The sequence below is a fragment of the Octodon degus genome, unplaced genomic scaffold, assembly GCF_000260255.1.
Source record: "Octodon degus isolate 3935 unplaced genomic scaffold, OctDeg1.0 scaffold00015, whole genome shotgun sequence".
Lineage (NCBI taxonomy): Eukaryota > Metazoa > Chordata > Mammalia > Rodentia > Octodontidae > Octodon > Octodon degus.
The window spans coordinates 1,638,877-1,660,290 of record NW_004524591.1 but is presented as its reverse complement, the minus strand read 5'-3'; the positions used below and the strand labels follow the sequence as shown (position 1 = coordinate 1,660,290).

At 39.2% G+C, this 21,414-nt stretch overlaps 1 protein-coding gene and 1 non-coding gene across 3 annotated transcripts in view; both read right to left on the bottom strand.

Annotated features, from left to right (window-relative positions):
• Positions 1-740: 740 nt before the first annotated feature.
• The window catches only part of Znf277 (zinc finger protein 277), a 152,238-nt gene continuing 131,564 nt past the window's right edge, over positions 741-21,414 (bottom strand). For both annotated transcript variants that reach the window (XM_004626547.2, XM_023709887.1), the window contains 7 exons: positions 17,991-18,101; positions 15,480-15,612; positions 8,790-8,857; positions 6,880-6,976; positions 5,140-5,182; positions 3,331-3,505; positions 741-1,191 (listed from right to left, as the gene is read on the bottom strand). In XM_004626547.2, the coding sequence (XP_004626604.1) occupies positions 1,005-1,191; positions 3,331-3,505; positions 5,140-5,182; positions 6,880-6,976; positions 8,790-8,857; positions 15,480-15,612; positions 17,991-18,101 (814 nt within the window). In that variant the 3' untranslated portion in view covers positions 741-1,004. The remainder of the gene's footprint in view (positions 1,192-3,330; positions 3,506-5,139; positions 5,183-6,879; positions 6,977-8,789; positions 8,858-15,479; positions 15,613-17,990; positions 18,102-21,414) is intronic.
• Positions 16,002-16,161, bottom strand: LOC111815371. The gene has a single exon (XR_002820074.1). It is a non-coding gene; the product is annotated as a U1 spliceosomal RNA (small nuclear RNA).

Here is a 21,414-nt window from a genome sequence, read left to right as displayed (position 1 = left end):
ACTACAGATGTTAAGTTTTCTCAGCTTTCCCACTTTGTCTTTTTCATCAAGGATGACAGTCAAACCTAAAGCTGTGGCACTGCCAGGCAAATGCTCTACGATGGAGTCAGAACCTAAGCCTCATCCACTAATGCCTGTTCTAGTAGAAGGAAAACACTTTTCTCATGGTCTAGCATCCAATCTATCTGCTGTGCTTTGTTTAGCCCTCTTTAATCTGGAATTCAGTCTTTATGCTTTATGACTTTAACATTTTTGAAGAGTAAAGGCAAATTATTTTGTAGACTGTCCCTCAACTTGGGTTTGACTGATGTATTTCTATTATACCCAGGTTATTATTATTATTTTTTTGGTTAAAATCTATGAAAGAGAAGAACTATCTTCACAAACTATATTTGTGCCATAGTGGGTAACTGCAAAAAGATATTTTTGGGACAACTAGGAAAGACTGAAATCACATGATACTAGCAAGCCAGTTAATTTTGTTAGGTGTCACTGTGTATTGTGGTTACATTTTATGGGAATGGTATTTATTAGTGAAATATAGACTACAGGAAAAAGTGCAATTTATTACCTATACCTTCATTTCTAGAACATCTGGCAACTCTACAGAGAAAGCAATAATGAAAATATAACCAGTTTCTCTTATTTATTTTTGATTATTATTAATATTTTTTGAAACAGGGTCTCAAAAGTATACAGTTCAGGCTGGCCTCAAACTCACTGTATAGCTCAGGTTGGTCTTGAACTCTGGTGATCTTCCTGCTTTAGCCTTCGGAGTACTGGGATTACAGGCCTCTACACCATGCCTGGTGGTCGATTCTTGATTATATGAAAATAGTATTCAGTTTGTGCATTATCCAGATCTTTGACCATTTTCTTTTCCTTTTGTGGCTCTTTACCCAAATTTGATTCACTAAGAACTAATCCTTTGCTGATACACAAATTTAAACTGCTCTTGTGTGTCTATCTCAGAACACCAGGAAAAGTCACTTCTTCAGTTTCTTTTAGCTTTTCAAGGACTCTTGTAGTAATAACTGGTTCAAAACACTGCTTTGTTTCAACGCATGCAGTTTAGATGTGTCTTCGCTGATGATGGGAACATGTTCGTTATGTTCCTGAGGGGTCAGGTCACTTTCACTGTCGGAGAGTGTGCACAGTAGAGTATCATTTTCATAGGTTGGGAAATAATACCTGAAAATGAAGCACAGTCACACTCAATGAACTAACAAACTGTCCAGGACTTTTATAAATAGCTGAATGGATACATCATTATCGTTTTGCTAGGTTTTCTTACCTAATTTTAGAGAGTTATATGAAAGTTATATTGGAGACAACCTCTGAGTTATTTTCACTGTGACCTTGACTATTTGATACCAGCCTCACGGGACCTAGTCTTGCCGGTGGCCATTCAGCCATTGCTTAGTATCTTCCAACATAAGAAACTCACTATCTTTAAAGGCTGCCTACTCCAATTTTGGGGAGCTCTAGTTAGATAACATCTCCTTCATAAGAAGCTAAATATGGCATCCTTGTCATTTCTGCTCAAAAGTCCTAGCTCTGTTCTCTAAATTAACAAGTGCCAAACAGTCATTTTTCAAACACAAATTCTTCTAATACTTGAAGAAAACAAGTAGGTTTCCCTTTGTGTTTTGTTTCATAACCCATTAACCATTGCTAGTTGCTTCACCGCTTCTCTCTAAAAGAACAATTTAGGAAAAGTTGAACACAATTTAGGTACCCAGGTATCTTGGCTCTCACAAGTCTGAGAGTTTCTGAAGGACAATTGGAGTTTCTGGCTAGAGTTATGGGTGGCCTGATTTAATATTCTCTGAGAGCAGAGGAGTCTCTGCATAGCTAGAACTGCATAGCCTCTCAGGGGTTCCTTCAGCTTAGGTTATCAAGAATGTGAAGCTGAGGCCAGGGAGATAGCTCAGTGGAATAAGTGCCTGCCTGGCAAGCACAAGGTCCTGAGCTTGATCTCTGGTACCATAAAAAAAAAAAAAAAAAGTCAAGTTAGGTGTGGTGGTGCACACTGGTGATCCAAGCGTGCTAGAAGGCTGAGGCAAAAGGATCATAAATTTGAGCTCAGTGACTTAGTAAGACCCTGATTCAAAATAATAAAGAAGGATCAGGGATATAGCTCTGTGTGAAGATCCTGAGTTCCACATACAGCACAGCAGGAAAATAAAAGTGACTAGACAACCAACCCAAATGAGGCTGGCAAAGGACAGATGGAAGTCTGCCAACAAACACCTTGCATGATAGGTACATACAAGGCGACCAACTGCTTCCATGTTTTTGAAGTACCAATATGTAAAGTGCATAGCAAAAACTCTAGCAATATGCAAATCTTTACTTAGTAATTTTATTTATTTTTTCTATGTATTTACTACAGGGTCTGTGTCTCACTACACAGATCAGACACGTAGTGATCTTTCTGTTTTCAGCTCCCAAGCACTGGTGTTACAGGTGTGCGCCACCACGCCCAGTCTCAGTTGCCATGTCAGTGTGCCCTGGGGCCAGGGCTGGCACAGCACACTGGGGACTGAACCCCAGTCCCTAAGCCTGCCTAAGCAGGTGCTTTAGTTCACTGAGCTATCTGGCTGGCCCAACTAGTAATTTTAAAGTCTGTCTAAATATTTACATTAAGTGTGTAAAAGATACATACATATGGATATTGGTTGCATTACTATTTATAATAGAAAAAAGTAAAAAAACCCTAAATATTAACAAATTAGGATATATCCATATAATGGGATATTTGGCAAACCTTAAAAATGATGCAACAACTGCGTGCATACCTGTAATCCCAGCTATTTGGGAGGGTGAGGCAGACTCTGAGGTCAGCCTTGGCAGCTCAGTTAAATACACAAGTAAATAAAGGGTCGGTAGAACACTTACTGGGCATATGCAAGGCTTTGGGTTTAGTTTCCAGTGATGCCCCCTACCCTAAGACGTAACAGATGAGTATTGGACAGGCTTGTAGCACGGACGACATAGAAGGGAAAGGGAGGCTTACTGATCATTTTCTGCCTGCCCTGCTATGACTGTTTCTCCTCTGCCATTCCCCTCCACCATGCTAACCTGCCCTGCTGCCAGCTGACTACGTGCTGAAACCTCTACAAGCTGTGAGCTACAATAAACCTTACTCCTGTAACTTGGGGGTTTTGGGTATTGTGTCTCAGCAACAAAAAAGGTAACTAAAACACTTGTCAGAGGTTACTATTTTAAAAATAAGGTTTTAAAAGTCTTTTGCTTTTAAAGAGATTTTTGAATAGAGATAAAAAAGGAGATAGCATAGAAGTTTACATCTAGTTCAGCAGTACTTACTCCAGCTGGTCCCATATCTTTCTTTCAGGAAGTAATGAAGTGTGTTTATTTTCTTCCATGTGAATCCTTAAATCTGCTTTGGAACTGAACCTAATACCACAGCCATAACATCTACATTGGTGAATTTGCCTTCGAATGAAATTGACCAGTTTTACTTGTTGATAGAAATTTAATCCTGCAAATGACAGTATACACATTCATTAGACAAGTGGTTAAGATAAATATTACCTTTAAGAAATTATAACCGCATCTGCTTATAACTCTAGCTAGTAGGGAAACTAAGGGTAGAGGACCATCAGTTTGAGACCAGCCGGAGCAACCTAAGAGCCCTTCTTAAAATAAAAACCAAAAGGGCTGGAAGCCTGGCATGGTGTGCACAACTGTAACCCTAGCATCCCTGCAGTTGAGGCAGGAGGATAAAGAGTTTGAGCCCAGACTGGGCAATTGAGCAGCTTAGAGACCCTGTCTCAAAATAATAAAATTTTAAAAAAGTGTCTGAAAATCTAGCTAAGTGTATAGGCCTTGGGTTTAGTCCTCAATACCAACCAAAAAGCCTAGGGATATAGCTCAGTGGTAGAGTACTTGTGTAGCATATGTGAGGCATTTGTGTTTCTCTGGCAATTAAATATGGTTTAAGATGTGTTTCACAATCAAGTTGACAAGGAGTGGGTGGTTGAGTTTGATTATGTTGACTTGACTGGCTCGGGATCTTCCCAGGGAATTGGTGGAGCATAATTGTGGGGCGGCCTACGTGGGTCACAAAGGGGTGACCTTGGGCGATTATCTGGTCCCTCCTCTCTTCCTCTCTAGTACTGTTCTCTTGCTCTAGTTCTTTGATGACACGACCTAAGCATCTTTACCCCCGCACAGCCTTCCACCTTACAATCAGCTGATTGAGGACTGAATCCCCTCAAAACTGAGACAAATTGTACTTTCCTTTAGGTTGTGGGCATTTTATCCAACAATGGAAAAGCTGATAAAGACATATTAATATACATAACATTTGAAAACCCTAATAGACGACTAGCATTATCATATCCACATTAGCTATTTGGAAACTATTCACAGTTTTTGCAGCTAGTAAGCGGGAGAGCCAGGAATGGACATCAGGCTATTGGTTCTAGGAACCATAATCTGAATACTTGGTTAATTACATACATGACATATATACATACATGTCTGTAACAGCAGCAAAGAAAAACAATATATTCAAGAGGCTAAGAAAGCAGTGACTAACCTGAATTGTGAGAAGTAAACTTTTAAAAATTTATTATCTTAGAACTGTTAGGAAATCAGTACTTCATCTCTCAAGGTCCCCGACTTTTCAATGGTACTGATGCCGAAAATGATTCAGTTGGGCAACAGCTATAATTAATAACACTAGTGTGCATTGGCTAGCAGCATAGTAGTTGTTTTATAAATGTACTCACTTCCTATGTGTTTTTCTGACACCTATCATATAGCCTGTAAGTGCTGAAGCTGAAAGATGAACTCAAGTCTGACGTAAGAAAGAACCTATTCTTATGTTAACCTCCTCCACTTTATGACAGGCACTAACATTACCTTGTATTTTATTAAAAGTATTAATGCATGTACAGAAGTGGAAGAGAGGACTGTGTAAAAAAAGTACTGGAATATATCAGTTCCAATGGTTACGAGTCATTGCTTCAGAGTTCTGTTAGGACCATCTGTACAGAGACACATCCTGGCTGTGTCCTCTCTAATCACAGCTATCGAACACAGGCGTCATTTACAGAACAGCTGATAAAAAATGCCACATCATGGAAACAACTTCCGAATCAAACATACCAAGTTCTGATTTTATTTTGGGGAGATCAAATTCATGTGCATCCTAAAAGAAAAAAAAAAAAAGGAATGAATACATTTGTAAGCATATGAATTATTTAAGTTTTCAGGCTGAAGTTCTAAACAGCTTATTCATAGGAATTTGAGTACTTCAGAATCTCATCTAGTTCATCATCTTTTGTTTTTGAAGTCTTCTAGCTACTTCCTTCCACACTCAACTGCTTTTTAGCACACAGTCCAAACAAGTCATGCCAATCACCTAACACATTTTCATTATTTGTAGCTCACAGTTATGGTTTACTGTGTCTGAACTGTGCAGTGCGATAAAGGTATTCAGGGAAGGTGTAGCCTGACTTAAGGATGTTCACAGGTTCTCCGCTCCACAGTAGACAGCTGATTTTACACACTCTAGTTTTCATTTCATGCCATCAAATACACTGCTTAAACTTGCAAGTTTCTCTTCACTCCCATCTTTCCATAAACCACTTGCTTTCAATTTTCACAATTCAGAGGTTTATGTTCGTCTGTTCCCTTCCTTCAACCACCATGCAGATGTTTTAATTTAAAGTTCACAGAAGATAAAGACCATGAGCTTCACGGTGAAGGCATTTAGTGCAGTACTGCCCCGTCCAGCATCCTCAGGAGTTTGTGATGGTCTTGTATGGTCGCTGAAAGAGACTGATGAGAGGCTGAAGACACCTGTCAAACACCGCTTGAAGGGTAACTCCTACTCAGCTTCAGGTACTAACATTTTCAGTTCAGAGACATTAGGATATTATGAATTTAATTTAAACACAAAACACTAAAACTGTACACACACATTAGTGGCAATCTGTTGCAAAGAAACAGATTCTCCACTTTTGTAAGAACAAATGCCTACGGCCTTTGCAACACTCTCCACATTGCTATTTTACTGAACTAAGAACAATGTCTCTGAAGAGGAGTGAAGATGGGTGGAAGAGCCCTCTCTTAGAGTCCACCACTAAGAGAGGGAGCTGAGGAAAGGAGGGGAGAGAAGATCACAATGATCAAGAAATACTTTTCTACTACACTCACCTTTTGGTCCCTAAACAGTGACACTGTCATTGATTTTTAGGTGCTGGCCTTCCCCACCACTATCATATAGATTCAAATCAGAGATGTAGGGATGTGCATCTCTTAAGTACACTAGGGTGAATAAAGGTTTAGAACTGCTAGCTGTAAGCTTCACTGTAACATAAAAGTGCACCATGTAAAGTGGACTGGGAATGCCCTTAAATTTCTCTTGTCCAAATGCTGGTACTTAAAGAGGCTGTAGAAACACACCTTATACACTGCCCACTTTCCACCCTCTCCATCATTCCCCAGTCTTTGTAACAGCGACATTTTCACTTCCTGTTCTTTAAGTCATCAGTACAGGAGCACGGGAAAAGACTCAGACTCGTCACATCTGGGTAAGATTACTTGCGGTCACAGATCTGAACTTCTGAGCTAGAATGACCTTTCCAGCATCTCAAAGGCAGATCAGCACCAGTGGCTGTGTAGTCCTCCACTACCAGTTCTCCAGCCAATCATGCTGCATAGACTGCTCTCCTTTTTGGTTGTCCTCCATGGACACGGCCTGTCTGCTCTACCCTGCTCTGCCTAACACACTCTTTGGAACGAGATCATGCATGACAACAGAAAGCATAAGCAAATGAGGGTGCAAGGCATATCCGCATTCCTCTGTCAGAATAAAACTGAAAACGAACAGAAGTATCTCACCTCCATGTGAACATACAGTTTCTCAATTGTTTCTGCTTGCTTTTCACAAAAGAGACAGACAGCAGAGGCAGGGTGTTCTTCCCAATCAGACCAGTCACTGGGTTAAAAAAGAAAACAAAAAACATGGAGATCCTCTTCACTAAGAGCGTATACCACATAGTGACTCGGTATTCCTTTCTCTCAATTCTGACATTCTGGTAGACTGTCACATCGTATTATGACTTTCTGATACAACCTCTAAAATTCAAAGCAGCACAGTGAAATAAATATAAATAGCAAACAGGTGCTGCTCCATTTTCTCATGTTTGTCATTCTGCGCTATTTCATTACTGAATCAGTGCTGTGTTTTTCTGAGACAACTAGGTTTAACTTGGAAAGGAGGTGAATCAAGACATGTGATACTTCCTCAGTAACCTCAACGGGTCGGTGCACAGCCTGTGAGGTGCAGGGCTGGGAGTGTTTCTGTTTGATGATTAGTATGTTAAGAGGCAAAGGTACATCTTAGGGGGAAATACTAATCACTTTACACAGGGAAAGTGGTAAATATGGCAGTAAGCAGTGAAAACAAGCATAGAGGACCCCCTTTACCATTTCCCCCCATTTTCATGCATTTACTTAAAATAATTTTTTTTCCAACTTCTTGTCATTCTCAAACTAGAAAAAGTTCCAGGAAGAGGTGTAGAGACAAGGAACTACCCATTTAAATCCAAACAGGGACACATTTCACCTGGCATGTTCAGATATCACCACTGCCATGCTGTTATGGTTTGTGTCTAGATGTTCCCCGAAAGTCTCAGGGAGTCACTAGGTGGGCTTCTAGAATTTGTAATTAATTTAGGATCCAATGCTGGGATTATGGGTATAAGTGCTGCTGAGAGTGCTACACCTGCCCTGGGGCAGACAGCCTGAAGGCCACCTAAGGAAAGCAGGCAGGCTTGCTGCTGCCACTGTTCCCACCCTTCCTCCCTTTTTGCTCTTGTTGCCACCATGAACTGCTTTCCTCTGCCATGTGCTACTCGACCTTGGAGTCAGCTGATTATGGAATGAAACCTCCACAAACTGTGAGCTAAGTAAATCTTTCTTTCCTTAACTCTGGGTGTCAGGTATTTTGTCCCAGTAACGAGAGATAAGGAACTGAGACACATGGTTTTGAAGATTCACCTAACTCTATCCACACCACAGCTTTCCCCATCAGAAATGAGTAAATGACACTTCCCCTTGGCTTTTCCTCCAGGCGTGAGTCAGTAGCCCATCCAATCCAGGTACTGCCATTACTGTGTAGGACTGTTGTGTCACTGCGAGTATTTGCTATTGGGAAATGTTTTTAATCCTGGTCTAGAGGATTCCCTGTGAGAATCTTTCCACAAGAAGAAAATTTAGCAAATGCAAAGTTCAATTTGGATTTTACTTCACTACTAAAGTACTATAAATCCAAAATCCTAGAAAAGAATACAACTCAAGAGCTATGAATAAAAAAAAAATGATTAATAGGGAATCCTCTCAGGTTGAAAATAATATTTCTTCAGCTTATGATTTTAAGCAAAGAAGCTGTGAATGTTTTAAGTTGGTCATCAGTGAGCTAAAAAGATAAGAAAACTAAATGCATTTGTTATATTCTCTATTCCAATGAGAACATTTTGTTCGGGGACCACTGAGAAGGCAAAGCATTTAAAGTACGTATTTTCTCAATTATGTATTATTGGTGTGCACATTTAATAGCTTTAATTTAATTGGAGTAACAATATCATTAATGATTTTTATGTGAAAATTATTTTTAATTCAAGTTACTTTTGCTTGAAAAGGATGTATGGCTCAAAGAGATTTTACTTTCTCTTTCCAATGATTTTAAATCGAACTAATTTTCTTTCTACTACTGCAGTGTTATAATCAGAGGCAGTAACAAATCTTACTCTTCCTGATGGTCGAGCAACTCCTGATCATCTTCCAACTGAACTTCTTCCCATGATTTTCCCAGCTCCTTTATAGGAAGAACAGAAGGATTAGAGACTGAGAAGAGGGGATGTGAGAGAGAAAACAGACACAAAATTTAAAACCAGTCCAAACCAACCATAACAAACTCCACTCACATGGTTTTGAAACAATGCAAGCAAGATATCCTGAAAACTGCACATTAGTGGTACGGATAGACATACTTAAGATGTGTTTAGTATGTTTTTCTTTTTGAAGAAGTAACACTATCCTTTCAATCAAGTTCTTTTCTCTTAAATTTATTTTATTTATTTATTTATTCTCCTAAATTTAAACCAGTGTTTCTCAATACTGGACATACATAAAATCTCTTGGGGATCTTTTCAGAAAACCTATGAGTATCTCCTGACACTACCTAACGCAGAACTTCTATACTCGCTCTTCCCCTCCAGTTTCCTACTCAGCAGTCACAGTGGTCTTTCTGAAGGACGCTTCCCTGGAAGCAGAAACCCTCTCTTGGCTTTCCTTCACACTTTGAACAAAACTGAGTCCCCCGTGGCTCGCAAGATCTCCATGCCCCTCCCTGCCTCTCTCTCCACTCTTATTTCCCACTATTTTTCTTTCCTCGATCTGCTCCAGCCACGCTTCTGCTGGCCCTTGAACATGGCACACTCACTTACACACACTACTTTCACCTCACCCTCTGCCAGACACCTGCCCTCCCATGTAGTGCACCTGCTGTCATCCTGGTCCCTGCTCAGCCTTTCTCTTGGTGCCCTGTGTAGAACAACATTCTCCTCCAAAGTTAGTTTCTACCCCTCTCTCACTTGCTCTTCAAGTCACTGACCACCGTGTATTTCATTTCTCTGCTACTCATGTCTCCTGTGAGAATGTCCAGCCTTTGCTACATGGCCTTTGCTCATGTTTATATTTTCGGAGTTTGGCACATAGTAGAAAGCAGAACATACTTTTTTGAGTTAAATGATAATTAAAAAAAAAAAATCAAGTTACTTAAGGTCAGTTTAGGTCTGAGTTCAAAGGAGTTAAAAGGCAATCAAACAATTTCAGTAAAGAATGCACTACTGGGAATAAGCAGTACTCAAATATCTTTTTTTATTTTTATTGTTTTTCAGACAGGGTCTCACTATGTAGTTAGACTGACCTTCAATTCACTATGTAGCCCAGGCTGGCCTTGAACTCTTGGCTATCTTCCTGCCTCAGCCTCAGTGCTGGGATTACCGGGGTATGCCACCACACCTGGCTTGAACATCTTTGAAAATCTCTTTTATCCCTTACAGTTTTTTGGACTACTTCTGGAAACCAGTCAAAATTTCAGCAAAGGCTATGGTCCGATGAAGAAGAAAGAGTTCTTCTGGCCAACCACTCCTCTTTTAAGCAGTTTTTTCATCTTCTTTTGTCCTATCATATCTCTCTATCCAGTCTTCCAAAGATGCTACACATAAGCAGACAGCAGACACAGAGAAATCCAGGAACATTAATGGTTAGCCTTTCAAGCGGTGGTGGGGTCAAGCCAGCCCACCCTGCTAGGAGCACAGCCATCTTTATTATTTAACATTTTTCTTTTAGAAAGACAGAGCCAAATTTGGTCCATGATGGACATAATTCTCAATTAACTCAGCTAAAAACAAAGAACTATGAGTGTCATTATGATTCAGAGGGAGAAAGAAAATCTATCATTCATGAACTTAATGAGAGGTGTTGAAGCCGTCATTATCTATCAGCTAAGTGACATGAACTCAGCCAGACATCCACCATAATGTGATTAGAGAGACTTAACTTAAGCTCTTGAATGTACTTCCCAGAGTTGTCACCAAGTGTCTCAACCTCAGTATGGAACATCAAGAATGGCTTCACATTGTTGACAGTATCTGTGAGAGTTTTTGGCAATGACTTACATCTCCCACGCCTTACTTGATCTCTCTGGACTAAGAATTACGGTCATGCTTTTATTGCTACGATATATGACACAAGGCTGGATCACCTATGGTCTTATCATTCAGAATGATGTAGGCAAATGATGCTTGTCAACAAATGTTTTGAGCCAAAAGGAACAATAAAAATTTTTCACTATCAAACTCCTAAACTGAAACCATAATTTTGTAACTTCCTCAGTGTTCAGTATAATATGTAGAAATATATTTAGGGGACTGGGGAGATAGCTCAGTGGCATAAGTGCCTGCTTGGCAAGCTCAAGGTCCTGAGTTCAATCCCCAGTACCAAAACAAAAAACAAAAGGATGATAGAAATATATTTAGGTAAAATATATTTAATGAATTATCAAACTTCAGAGGAATATGGAGTTCTGCATTTATTAGTACATTAGGAAATAAACAATTTGCATGTGACAGTGGGCTTTACTTTCTGAAAGTGCTCTGCTTTGTACTGTTAAATATGATTTATTACAGGAACAGGGCCCACAGAGAAAAAAAAATGCCCAAAATTTAAAACCAAAGCATATAACTTTCTAATTAAGATGCTCTGGTACTAATGAATCATGTCAGGAAAGCAAAGAATGCAAGAAAAACAAAGTTTGGAAGGCATGTCAGTAAAGATGTTCTAAACACCCCCTCAAACCCCTGCATCAGATGGTTTATGAGCAATGAGCGGGTGGAAAAAAACACGGGAAAACGAAAGATCCCTTCACCCAGAACCCTCTACTCTGATAAACATTTATATGAGCTCACACAATAGACCTATTGGAAATGCAAGCAGAGAAGCATTTTAAATGCAAACAAATTTGAGTGTATTATTTAAAAACTATGATAGTCTACATTTTTGTAAGTGGTTTTATACACGTTAAGAGCAAAAACATTAAGTCAAATGCTAAAGACATGGCAAAAATAATTCCATATAGAAAAACCTCAGGGCTCAAAACGTAAGCATCTTCAGAACGTGCAGTGGAAGCCCCTGTGATGCTAAGCAGGAGGCAGGGTATCGACTAACACCTGGCCCAGACCACCCCCACTGAACCCTTTTGTGTTTGCTGAAAACAAAGCAAGAGCCTGAAGCAGACAATCCAGACTACAGAAAGCACTTTAACTGTATTTGCAAGTCTGTGTGGAGAAACTGATAGGAATTCCTAGACATGGAAATTACCTTACTGAACAAGAAAAAAGGAACCTGTCAACTTGCTGTGCTGACAGGGAGCAGCTGCAGCCACTGTGCCCTGGCTCTGACTTGCATGACTGCACTGCACCTGGCCAGCACATCCTGGGGGCTCCCATCCTGGAGTGGGCTGAGGGATTCTCTGCCTGGGTGACTCAACCACTGTGTGCAGATGCTGTACGAGAGGTCACCTACTGGCTGTGTGCACAGTCAGGTGTCCACATCTCTCTTGCATACCGACCTCTGAACTCTTAGACAGTGATCAAATCTGGTACAGAATCTGCAGTATTTTTCTTTTGTTTTGCATCTGCCCAGAAGGCATGCAAACGTATGCAGAATGCAGAGTCAGTGAAGTGGACGTACCAACACAGACTACACACATAGCTCTGTCTTCCCAGCATTCATGCACAAGCCTCAGGCTCTTCCCTCAGATGAAGCACCCCGACAGTCCTTCTCCTCTGAAAATTTTTTTTTTTCATTTCTTAAATTTTTATTCAGTTTAATGAGAAAAAAAATAAAATATTAATGAAACAGTTTCAAAACGGGTTAGTAGGACAGTTACAATAATTAACACATTGTATTTTTGTCTCTATACTAATAATTCAGAGGACAAGATGTAGACATGATACTTTTCACTGATTTTTTATATTAATTTTATAGAGAAAGAAACAGCATTGAAACAGTTTCAAAACAGGTTGGTAACACAGTTGTAGCAATTAATACATTGCATATTGTTCTCTTTGTAGTAATTATTGATACTATGATCCTCTGAAATTTTTAAATAATAAACCTTCCATTATCATTATTCATTGCTTAACTAAAATTACATTTATTTATGTATTTTGTAGGGTTTTTTTATTTTAACATTTATTCTTTGGATACAGGGTTTTGCTATGCAGCTCGGACTTGTAGTGATCCTCTGGTCTCAGCCTCCCCTGCACTGAGATTACAGGTGTGTGCCACCATGCCCAGTTTTGGTGGCTGGCACGGCACACCCAGGGCTCTGGGGCAGGCATGGCATACTGCACTGGGGATTGAAGCTGGGTCCTGGCACTGGCCAGGCAGGTGCTTACACCACTGAGCTATCTCCCTAGCCTGCTTAAGTAAAATTTTAGAGGAATTTATTCTAGTAATGATTTCATTCTTCATAGTAAATATTCTTTGATAATGGGGTAAAACTAAAATGATGCGGAGAAAATGTTGGCCTTCATCTTTCATTACACATCACTGCTATTTCAAAATCTTCTAGCTATACATTTTATCATCATACTTTTTTTTTCACTGAGCTATATGCTCAGCCCTTGAAAAATTTTTGTTTTTGAGACAGAATCGTGCTAAGTCATTAAGTTGCCCAGGCTAAGCTCAAACTTTTGATCCTCCTGCCTCAGCCTCTCAGAGTTCTGGGACTGTGCGCATGTGCCCCCCACACGGTCTACAACAGTATTCTTTAAAATTGTCCTTCAGTGTTACTAAGGCTATACCACTGGTATGCACTCCTCTAGTTTAGGGTGCTATTGCATTGGAGAAGACCTGTGGCTTCTTTAGTCCTTGTCGAAGGACTACCACTGTCACAATGCTAAGGCATCCTAGTAGGCTGTGGCCCCAGCCCATATTAGAGTTGTTAGCTGCTTTCCTCAGCAGGAAGCACATAGGACCAAGGTTGTGGGTGAGAATCTTTAAATGCAGGTTAAAGTAAGCTTCATTTTGATGTAGGCTCACTTTTTAGTTACAAAAAAGAACAAGCAAGGGAGGGTGAATAGATCATTACTTGACTAAAAAAGTCAACCCAAAGCATAAAGTGTAGGCACTAGCATTATCTCAACTATAAAAATGAAAGAAATGGATACAGAGGATAAATAACTTGCCCTGTGTGAACCTGGGAAAATATCTGTTACAGGGAATAAGAGTAAGTGATTTGGGGTTGGGGAGATGGCTCAGTGCAATAAGCACTTCCCTGGCAAGCGCAAGGGCCTGAGTTCAATCCCTGGTTACACACACATACACACACACACACACACACAAAGTGTAAATGATTTAGTGTGATTCCTAAGATAGCTCGCACCTGGCCCACAGCACGTGCTCTAATAGCTGCTACAAAAAGAAAAAAAAAGCATGTTTCAAGGTTACCTGGAAGCTGTCATCTATTAAAACCTTTATACTCTTTAATTACCATAGCCAGTCCAGTCAGAGTGTCCAGTATAATCCAGTACCCTAAGGACAACTGGCTCTTAAAAATGATTTTGGTTGGCAACTCCCTGGGAATGAAGTGTTACACTTTTCTCCAAGTTCCAGCAGCGTATGGGTGTGCAGACTCTTTGACGTCTCCTCTAAAAAGTAAACTCCTCCAGCTATATAATGCTCTGCTAAGCCCATACTCTCAAATCTTGGCATAAAAGAGCCCAGAGGGAGAAGCAGGAAATTGCCTGCATAGCTTGCTGTAGAAGCCCAGTATTTCCTGGTGCTAATGCTGGTCTGCTCCCTAGGGACTGAACTCAGCCCTAAAACAGCATTTGTTGTGGGAAGTAATGCAGTGATTTCAAGAGAAGACTGAGCGACTCAGAGGGTGGTGCTGCCTTTAGCTGGTTGTAAAACATTTGCAGCAAACCATGGCAACCTCTGGAGCCAATCTTCAAATATATGCTTGATTCATTTCTCAAGGCAAATTTCAGTTTAACATTATATGGATTAGACAAAAACTCCATCCAGAATGAAAATTTTCAACATAATTCAGGATATGCTTGTTGCTTTCCAACAGATAAAATGGCTACTTATATTCAATTAGCCATCTTAATTCCTTCATATTAAGGGGAAAATAAACAATTTCTATTTGCTTAAGAGAATATCAGTCAAAAATGAAAATTCAGCATTCTTCCCATTCTTTTCCTTTCAAGAATTAGTCAACCTCTTTCTTTGAGTCATTCTCCTCCTGTTACATAGACTTAAAAAGTCAGTGGATGGAGGGCAGGACCTGTTGCACTCCCCAGTCAACCCAAAGTCTTTGATGTTGCTAAATGTCCCCCAACTGACACCTGTCTCCACCTGAATACCATTTCTCGCTACAAAGGGACTGCAATCCATATAGGGCAACAAATGGTATTGAGGTTTCTAGGAAAGGATATCCAAATGTTGCACTTGTTTTCCTTTTGGCTGTGATCACCATGAATTCTAGTGACAATATGTTTTTACCATGTGAACACTTGAATCAACAATAAATCATTTTGTAGGGTCTGTCCCGTAGCTCAGTTCTTTAAGTGGCTGCTTCAACAAAGCCATCAGGCTCAGATTGCTGTGGTTCATTCCCACAACTCAAGCTAGCCAAACCTGCCCTGAAGGCATTTGGAGCAAAAAAACAAAACAAAACAAAACAAAACAACAAATCATTTTGTAAATCAAATGCTTTGTAAACCACGGGTAACTGCCCCTTGAAAGTACTCCTCAGTTACATTTTAACTTTTGTACTAATTTCATATTTGCACACCAGTTGGTCTTTAGGAAGACTGCCTGCAGGACTGCAGTCAAATTAAATTAATGAAAAGAAAGCTTACCAAATAATTAATGACATAAAATCGGTCATATTCTTTATTCTTTGGATTGATTCTACGATGCTGTTTTTTTCTCATGTGATCTTTAAGTGTGTTTTTATCTCTGAAGGTCTTCTCACAGTACAGGCACTGCAAACTAAAAGAAATACACAGACAAGACTGAACAAGCTTCTAGGGTAATGGCTGCAAGAATCCTTTACTGAGTTTTGTACACACTCATTTTAGGTCACAACATTCAGATGCATGCACTGTCCTTGCCTGCGTCCCTCTTGTTCTATTCCTGTGACCCTGCAGGATACATGGTATGGTTTAGGCTGTGGTTGACTAAATTGGTGAGTTAGTTAAAACTGTGACAAGGATAGCTAATAACAAAACATTATCTTAGTGCTTTACCAGTACAATTACGTGTTCTGAAATAAAAATGCAGAGAGCATATTCTTCAAATAACTACAATGATGGCTAATATCAAGTGCTTTGATTGCACGTAACAATCAGTACACGGTGTAGATTCCTTCTTCTCCCCCCCAGGGGAGAGAACAAATGCAGCCCCCACTACTCGATTATGCAGTTGCGTGTCCGCATTTGGGGAAATCACAGGGGCCAGCATATCTGGAGTGCAATGGCATGCCTGGCCCCAGGAAAACCACCTTCGTGATCATGGCATCTCCTCTGCCAAGTTAAGTATGGCGGTGTAGTAGATTCTGTAAGCTGATTTGCCGGTTTTCATTCCTGGGCTCAGTACAGGTTTTTATTCCTGGGCTTAGTACCTACTAGCTGTGAAATGTGTGAAAGTTCTTTACCCTCTCTGTTGTCATTTTCTGATTTCTAAAGTAAACATAACACATTTTTGAGAATTATGATGATTTCATGTATATATTCATTGAGCATTTATTATGCACTATAAGGTGTGCTAGATATTTTATTCATATAGATGAACATATGAATATTGTGACAAAATAAATGCTAGCAGCTATTATGATATTTTCATATGCCTCCTGGTTAAATAGTTTTAGTTATGGGGAATTCACTACTTAATAAAGTAGTAAGTACCAATGTTGAATAGATTACTGACAAAATGACTTTCTCTTAAACTAAACCTGACAGATGATACTGTGTGTGACCTATAGCCCCAGTGAGAGTCACACAGAGTAAATCTAATCTGGGCTGTAATCTAGAGGCATAAGAGTTAGGGCTAACCTCTTTTACATAACAACTCTCAAGTGACTGCAATCTGCTACTGTTTCAGTTTTGAATTCTTTTAAGAAATCTATATATATCCTTTCTCTTATTTCTGACACAAAGAAATAAGTATATTCTTTTATAGTGAACAAATATCAGTAAGCTGATTACTGCTATTCATTCCTGCTAATCTTGTTAGAAAGCACGGCTGGGACCGGGTAGATAGCTCAGTAGCACAACGTCTGCCTGGCAAGTGCAAGGTCCTGAGTTGAATTCCTGGTACCAACTAACAAACAAACAAACAAATAAAAAAAGCACACCTGGTCTTATTTTATGAATGTAGGGTCATTTAATGAAAAAGTAAAGTAGTTCACTCTGACATAATACTGATACAAAAATTTCAGTTAGCTTTTTAAATTATTGATTAGTATCACTTGATACTACTTACATTTTAATGTTATTGCTCTTAATGCTGTGTGCTGAAATATTACACTGCTCTTATGTTTAAATGAAGACAACCAGGTCCTCAATGAACTCTAAAGAAACTCTTAAACCCTTTCTTAGAAACAATAGTGCACACACTTTTGAAAGCCACTTTGGTGACTCAAGAGAATTTCCTTCCTTATCTGAATAGGCTGAGCTCGCAATATCAAGGTTGTCAGCATCTGACCTTGAGGGCTAGATATTCAACACTGGTACTTACTACTTTATTAAGCAGTGAATTCCCCATAACTAAAACTATTTAACTAGGAGGCATATGAAAATAATGTTATAATAGCTGCTAGCATTTATTTTGTCACAATATTCATATGTTCATCTGACAGGGGAACGCTAGATATAAACATGAATGGAAAGTTAAAAGGTGGAAGAATGCATCTAGAACTTCATGTTTCACATAACATTGAAAAACATGCAGTAATTTGACAATATATTTACCTTATTAAATAAGTAGCAGGGTTATCATGAGAAGCAAGTAATTACAATTCCAAAATTAAGAACAGTGATTTCTGGGGAGACTAATAGAGAAAGGCACCTGGGGTAGACAAAGGAATTAATACTCTTCTGTTTCTTAGGTGAAAAGGTGAGCCCAGTTTTCACATCCTGCTTTGTATGTTATATGTATGTACACTGGTATAAATGACATCCTAATTAAAACATGTAACAGTAAAAGGCAATATAATCTAGATAAAATGAAGATTGTTATAGAAAATGCAAACTATAGCACAAGAAATAAGAAATTTACACTTATTTGTTCTAGACTATTACTTTTTAACAAACGTGCAACAAAGTCTAAGATTAAACAAGGGCTAGGCCATGTCACAGAATAGCACTTACTTGTCGAGTTTCTTCTGTAATGTACACAGAAATTCATTGCAGTTTACAATGTTGTCTGGCAATCCGATGTTGAAAGCATGTTCTCTGGCCATGTGATTCAAAAGAACAGATCTATGAAGAAATTTGAGTTTTGTATTATTTATAAATCACTTAGGATCAAATCAGTCTAGGAACTGCATTCATGTAACAGCACTAACTGGAAGCTTGGGCAAGTATTAAGCACTGACCAAGAGCTATGAGTGACCTTGTATGTAAAGTAAGAAAGTATAACCACATCTTTCAAGAGAGGCCAAAATTTGTTACATTATCTCACACTGGAGGATTATACCTAGTAAGAATATCAGGTCTTTATCCTTTGACCTATTCCATAAAATGTTCTTCTGCTTTTCCAATTCATCTTGGCACACAATGGCTAATCTTAGATGTCAACCTTACTAGATTAAGACATACTACACAAGTGGTGAAACATTATTTATGGGTATGTCTGTGAGGTTGTTTCCAGAGGAGACAGGTATGTAAATCTGAATGGGCAAAGGGGAAGATCTACTCTGAACATGGGAGGGTACCAGCCAATCAGCCTGGACAGAATGAAAGGAGAAGCAAGCCCGCTTGGCCTCTCATTCTTCCTGTCCTGGAGCTTGGGCTCTGCCTTCTTCCTGCCCTTGGGATACCAGAACTCCAGAAATTCTGGGCTTGGCACTCTAGGACTTATACTAGTGGCCTCAGGGACACAAAGCCTTGAGATGATCTACGCTATCAGCTTTTCTGGCTCTTTGTCTGTTGGGCAGGGACTGGGCTATGCTTCTGGTATCCCAGTCTGTAGCTTTCAGCTTGTGGTTGGTCTTTTTGGTCCTATCATTGCATAAGTCAAGTCCTCTAATAAACTTCTTCTTGTGCCTCCCTCCTCCCACACAGACAGTCTAGCTCATGGGTTCTGTCCTTTGGGAGAACCCTGACTAGATGAACGGGAAATAGAAGAGGGAAGTGATGCCAGAAAGATGACTTGCTATGACCCGCAATCGCAGACATTCAGCATATCACTGGAAGAGACCTGGAAGCCACAGTTGACATGGTATACCTATATGCAAGATTATGACAACCTAGAAACTCAGTGACAGCTTATTACTGTATGCAAAAATAGAAAAAAGTTTTTTCAATTCAAATTGATTTTCAACTGGAATATAAACACATAAAAGTGTACGTATTTATGGGCTACTATGTGATATCTGGATACATGTATATGTGTAACATTTAATTCAGATTAATGAGTGTAAATCTATCTCTCAAATATTTATCATTTCTTTCTGCTTCCAAGGGTCCAAGCTCCTGTGGAAAAGCACACAGGACTTCTCATGACTCACTGTAACTCGGCGCCTGCTGATCAACCTCCCCACCGCCGCCTCCCCAAGCCTTGGTATTCAGTGTTCTACTCTCCATTTCCATGAGATTGATTTTTACCTCTGTTCCATACATGGTACTGTCGCATTCGTGTTTCTGTGATTGGCTTATTTCACTTGACACAGTCTTCCAGCTCCCTCCACAACCATGCAAGTAACAGGATCTCATTCATAATTTTTATATAGCTGAATAGTATTCCATACTTTATATGTTCCATGTAAAACTTTCAATTTAGGGCACTTTTACATAGCAAAAATGCATATGTAGGGGCCGGGGAGATGGCTCAGTGGAATAAGCGCTTCCCTTGCAAATGCAAGGGCCTAGTTCAATCCCCGGTTCCTTAAAAAAAAAAAAAAGAAAGAAAAGAAAGCATATGTATATAATAATGTATCTTCCTGAAATTTTTACTACAACTTTAGTTCATAAAATAAAGTTTATATTTTTGGGGAATACAGAAGTACATATACTACTGATAGGATGGGGTAGTGACATATTATACAGTTTATCTAGCTTATTTAGATACTTAACTTGCTCCATTTCAGGGACACTAGATGCTTATGAGTTTTAATCAATGTCATAGAAATAATTTTTAATTATATATTTTATCACATTCACAATGTTCCTTAAAGACATGTAATAATTATGAATATAATTAATACATTCTGAGTTCAAATTAAGTTTTACTTAAAAATATTTCATGTACTTTTTCGTCTCAAATATTTTTTCCCTATATATTGCAGAAATAGTTTTCCCTATATAGCTCTCTCCAAATTGATATTTTCCCCTAGCTTATCATTTTATGTTGTCAGAGTCTCCTTTGAACTTACAAATGTGATTTGGGCAAATGAGATTAAGCTAAAGGAATAGCTAGGGGAGAAGCACTTTTGGAATGATGAAGGATCCCTGAAAATATGCTCTTCTATTACAGTAATACAGACACTGGCAAAACATGCCAAAATAATTATTTTGAAGAATTCTAGAATGTACAACCCAAAAGACATTTATTTAAGAAAAACGATTCAGTTATGCTAAGAATGGTGAACCTGGTTGTGTTTTAATTTCCACGACCACATTTCTCACTCTTTTTACAGATTCCTGGTGACACAGAAGGTCACACACATGTGCAGGGTTGAGTGCAGACCCAGGAAAGACACGCTCTTGGAGATCCTAATCTCCCACTTCTGGCTAACTTGGGTTCTATCCAACTATGAAGTGGCAGCTAAGGCAGAGTTGTAAACTGATGTAGGTTATAATGCCCCAACTCTTGTACAGAATCCCTTGACAAAGAGCAGAAGATATATTGGATCAAGGCACTAAAGAAAAATCTTTATTCTATCATTAGTTTGAAGCTAAGCAAATTGGGCTGACACTTCAGTGGTTACACATGATCAACAATACACAGATTAAAGAAGTAGCCTAGAAAAGCCACTAAACCTACAAATAGCTAAAAAAGCCGTGGTGAGGCAAAAGTATTTGATTTTCAGATTTGGTGCACCCTAAAAGTTGAGTTTTCATAAAAACATAATTATCAGACATGTAGAGAGATAAGAAAGGATGGGTTGATGCCGCCCGCCGAGTAGGAATTTCTGCCATGAAACTGAAAATAAATGACAAAAGAAACCAGAAAAAAACCTTAAATACAAGGAAACTCACAATCAAATACAAGCAATAAGGAACTATAGGCCGATGATTTGCTGTATTCTATTTGCTAGTATTTTATTGAGGATTTTGGCATCTATGTTCATGAGGGAGATCGGCCTGTAGTTCTCTTTCTTAGCTGTGTCTTTCCCTGGTTTGGTATCAGTATAATACTTGCCTCCAGGAATGATTTTGGGAGGACTGCTTCCTTTTCAATTTCATGGAAGAGTTTAATGAGTATAGGGACTACATCTTCTGCAAATGTCTTGTAGAAATCAGCTGTGAATCCATCCAGACCTGGACTTTCTTTGCCAGTAGGTTTTTAATTACATCTCGTATTTCATTGGCTGTTATTGGGCTATTGAGAGTGGTTATATCTTGTCGATTC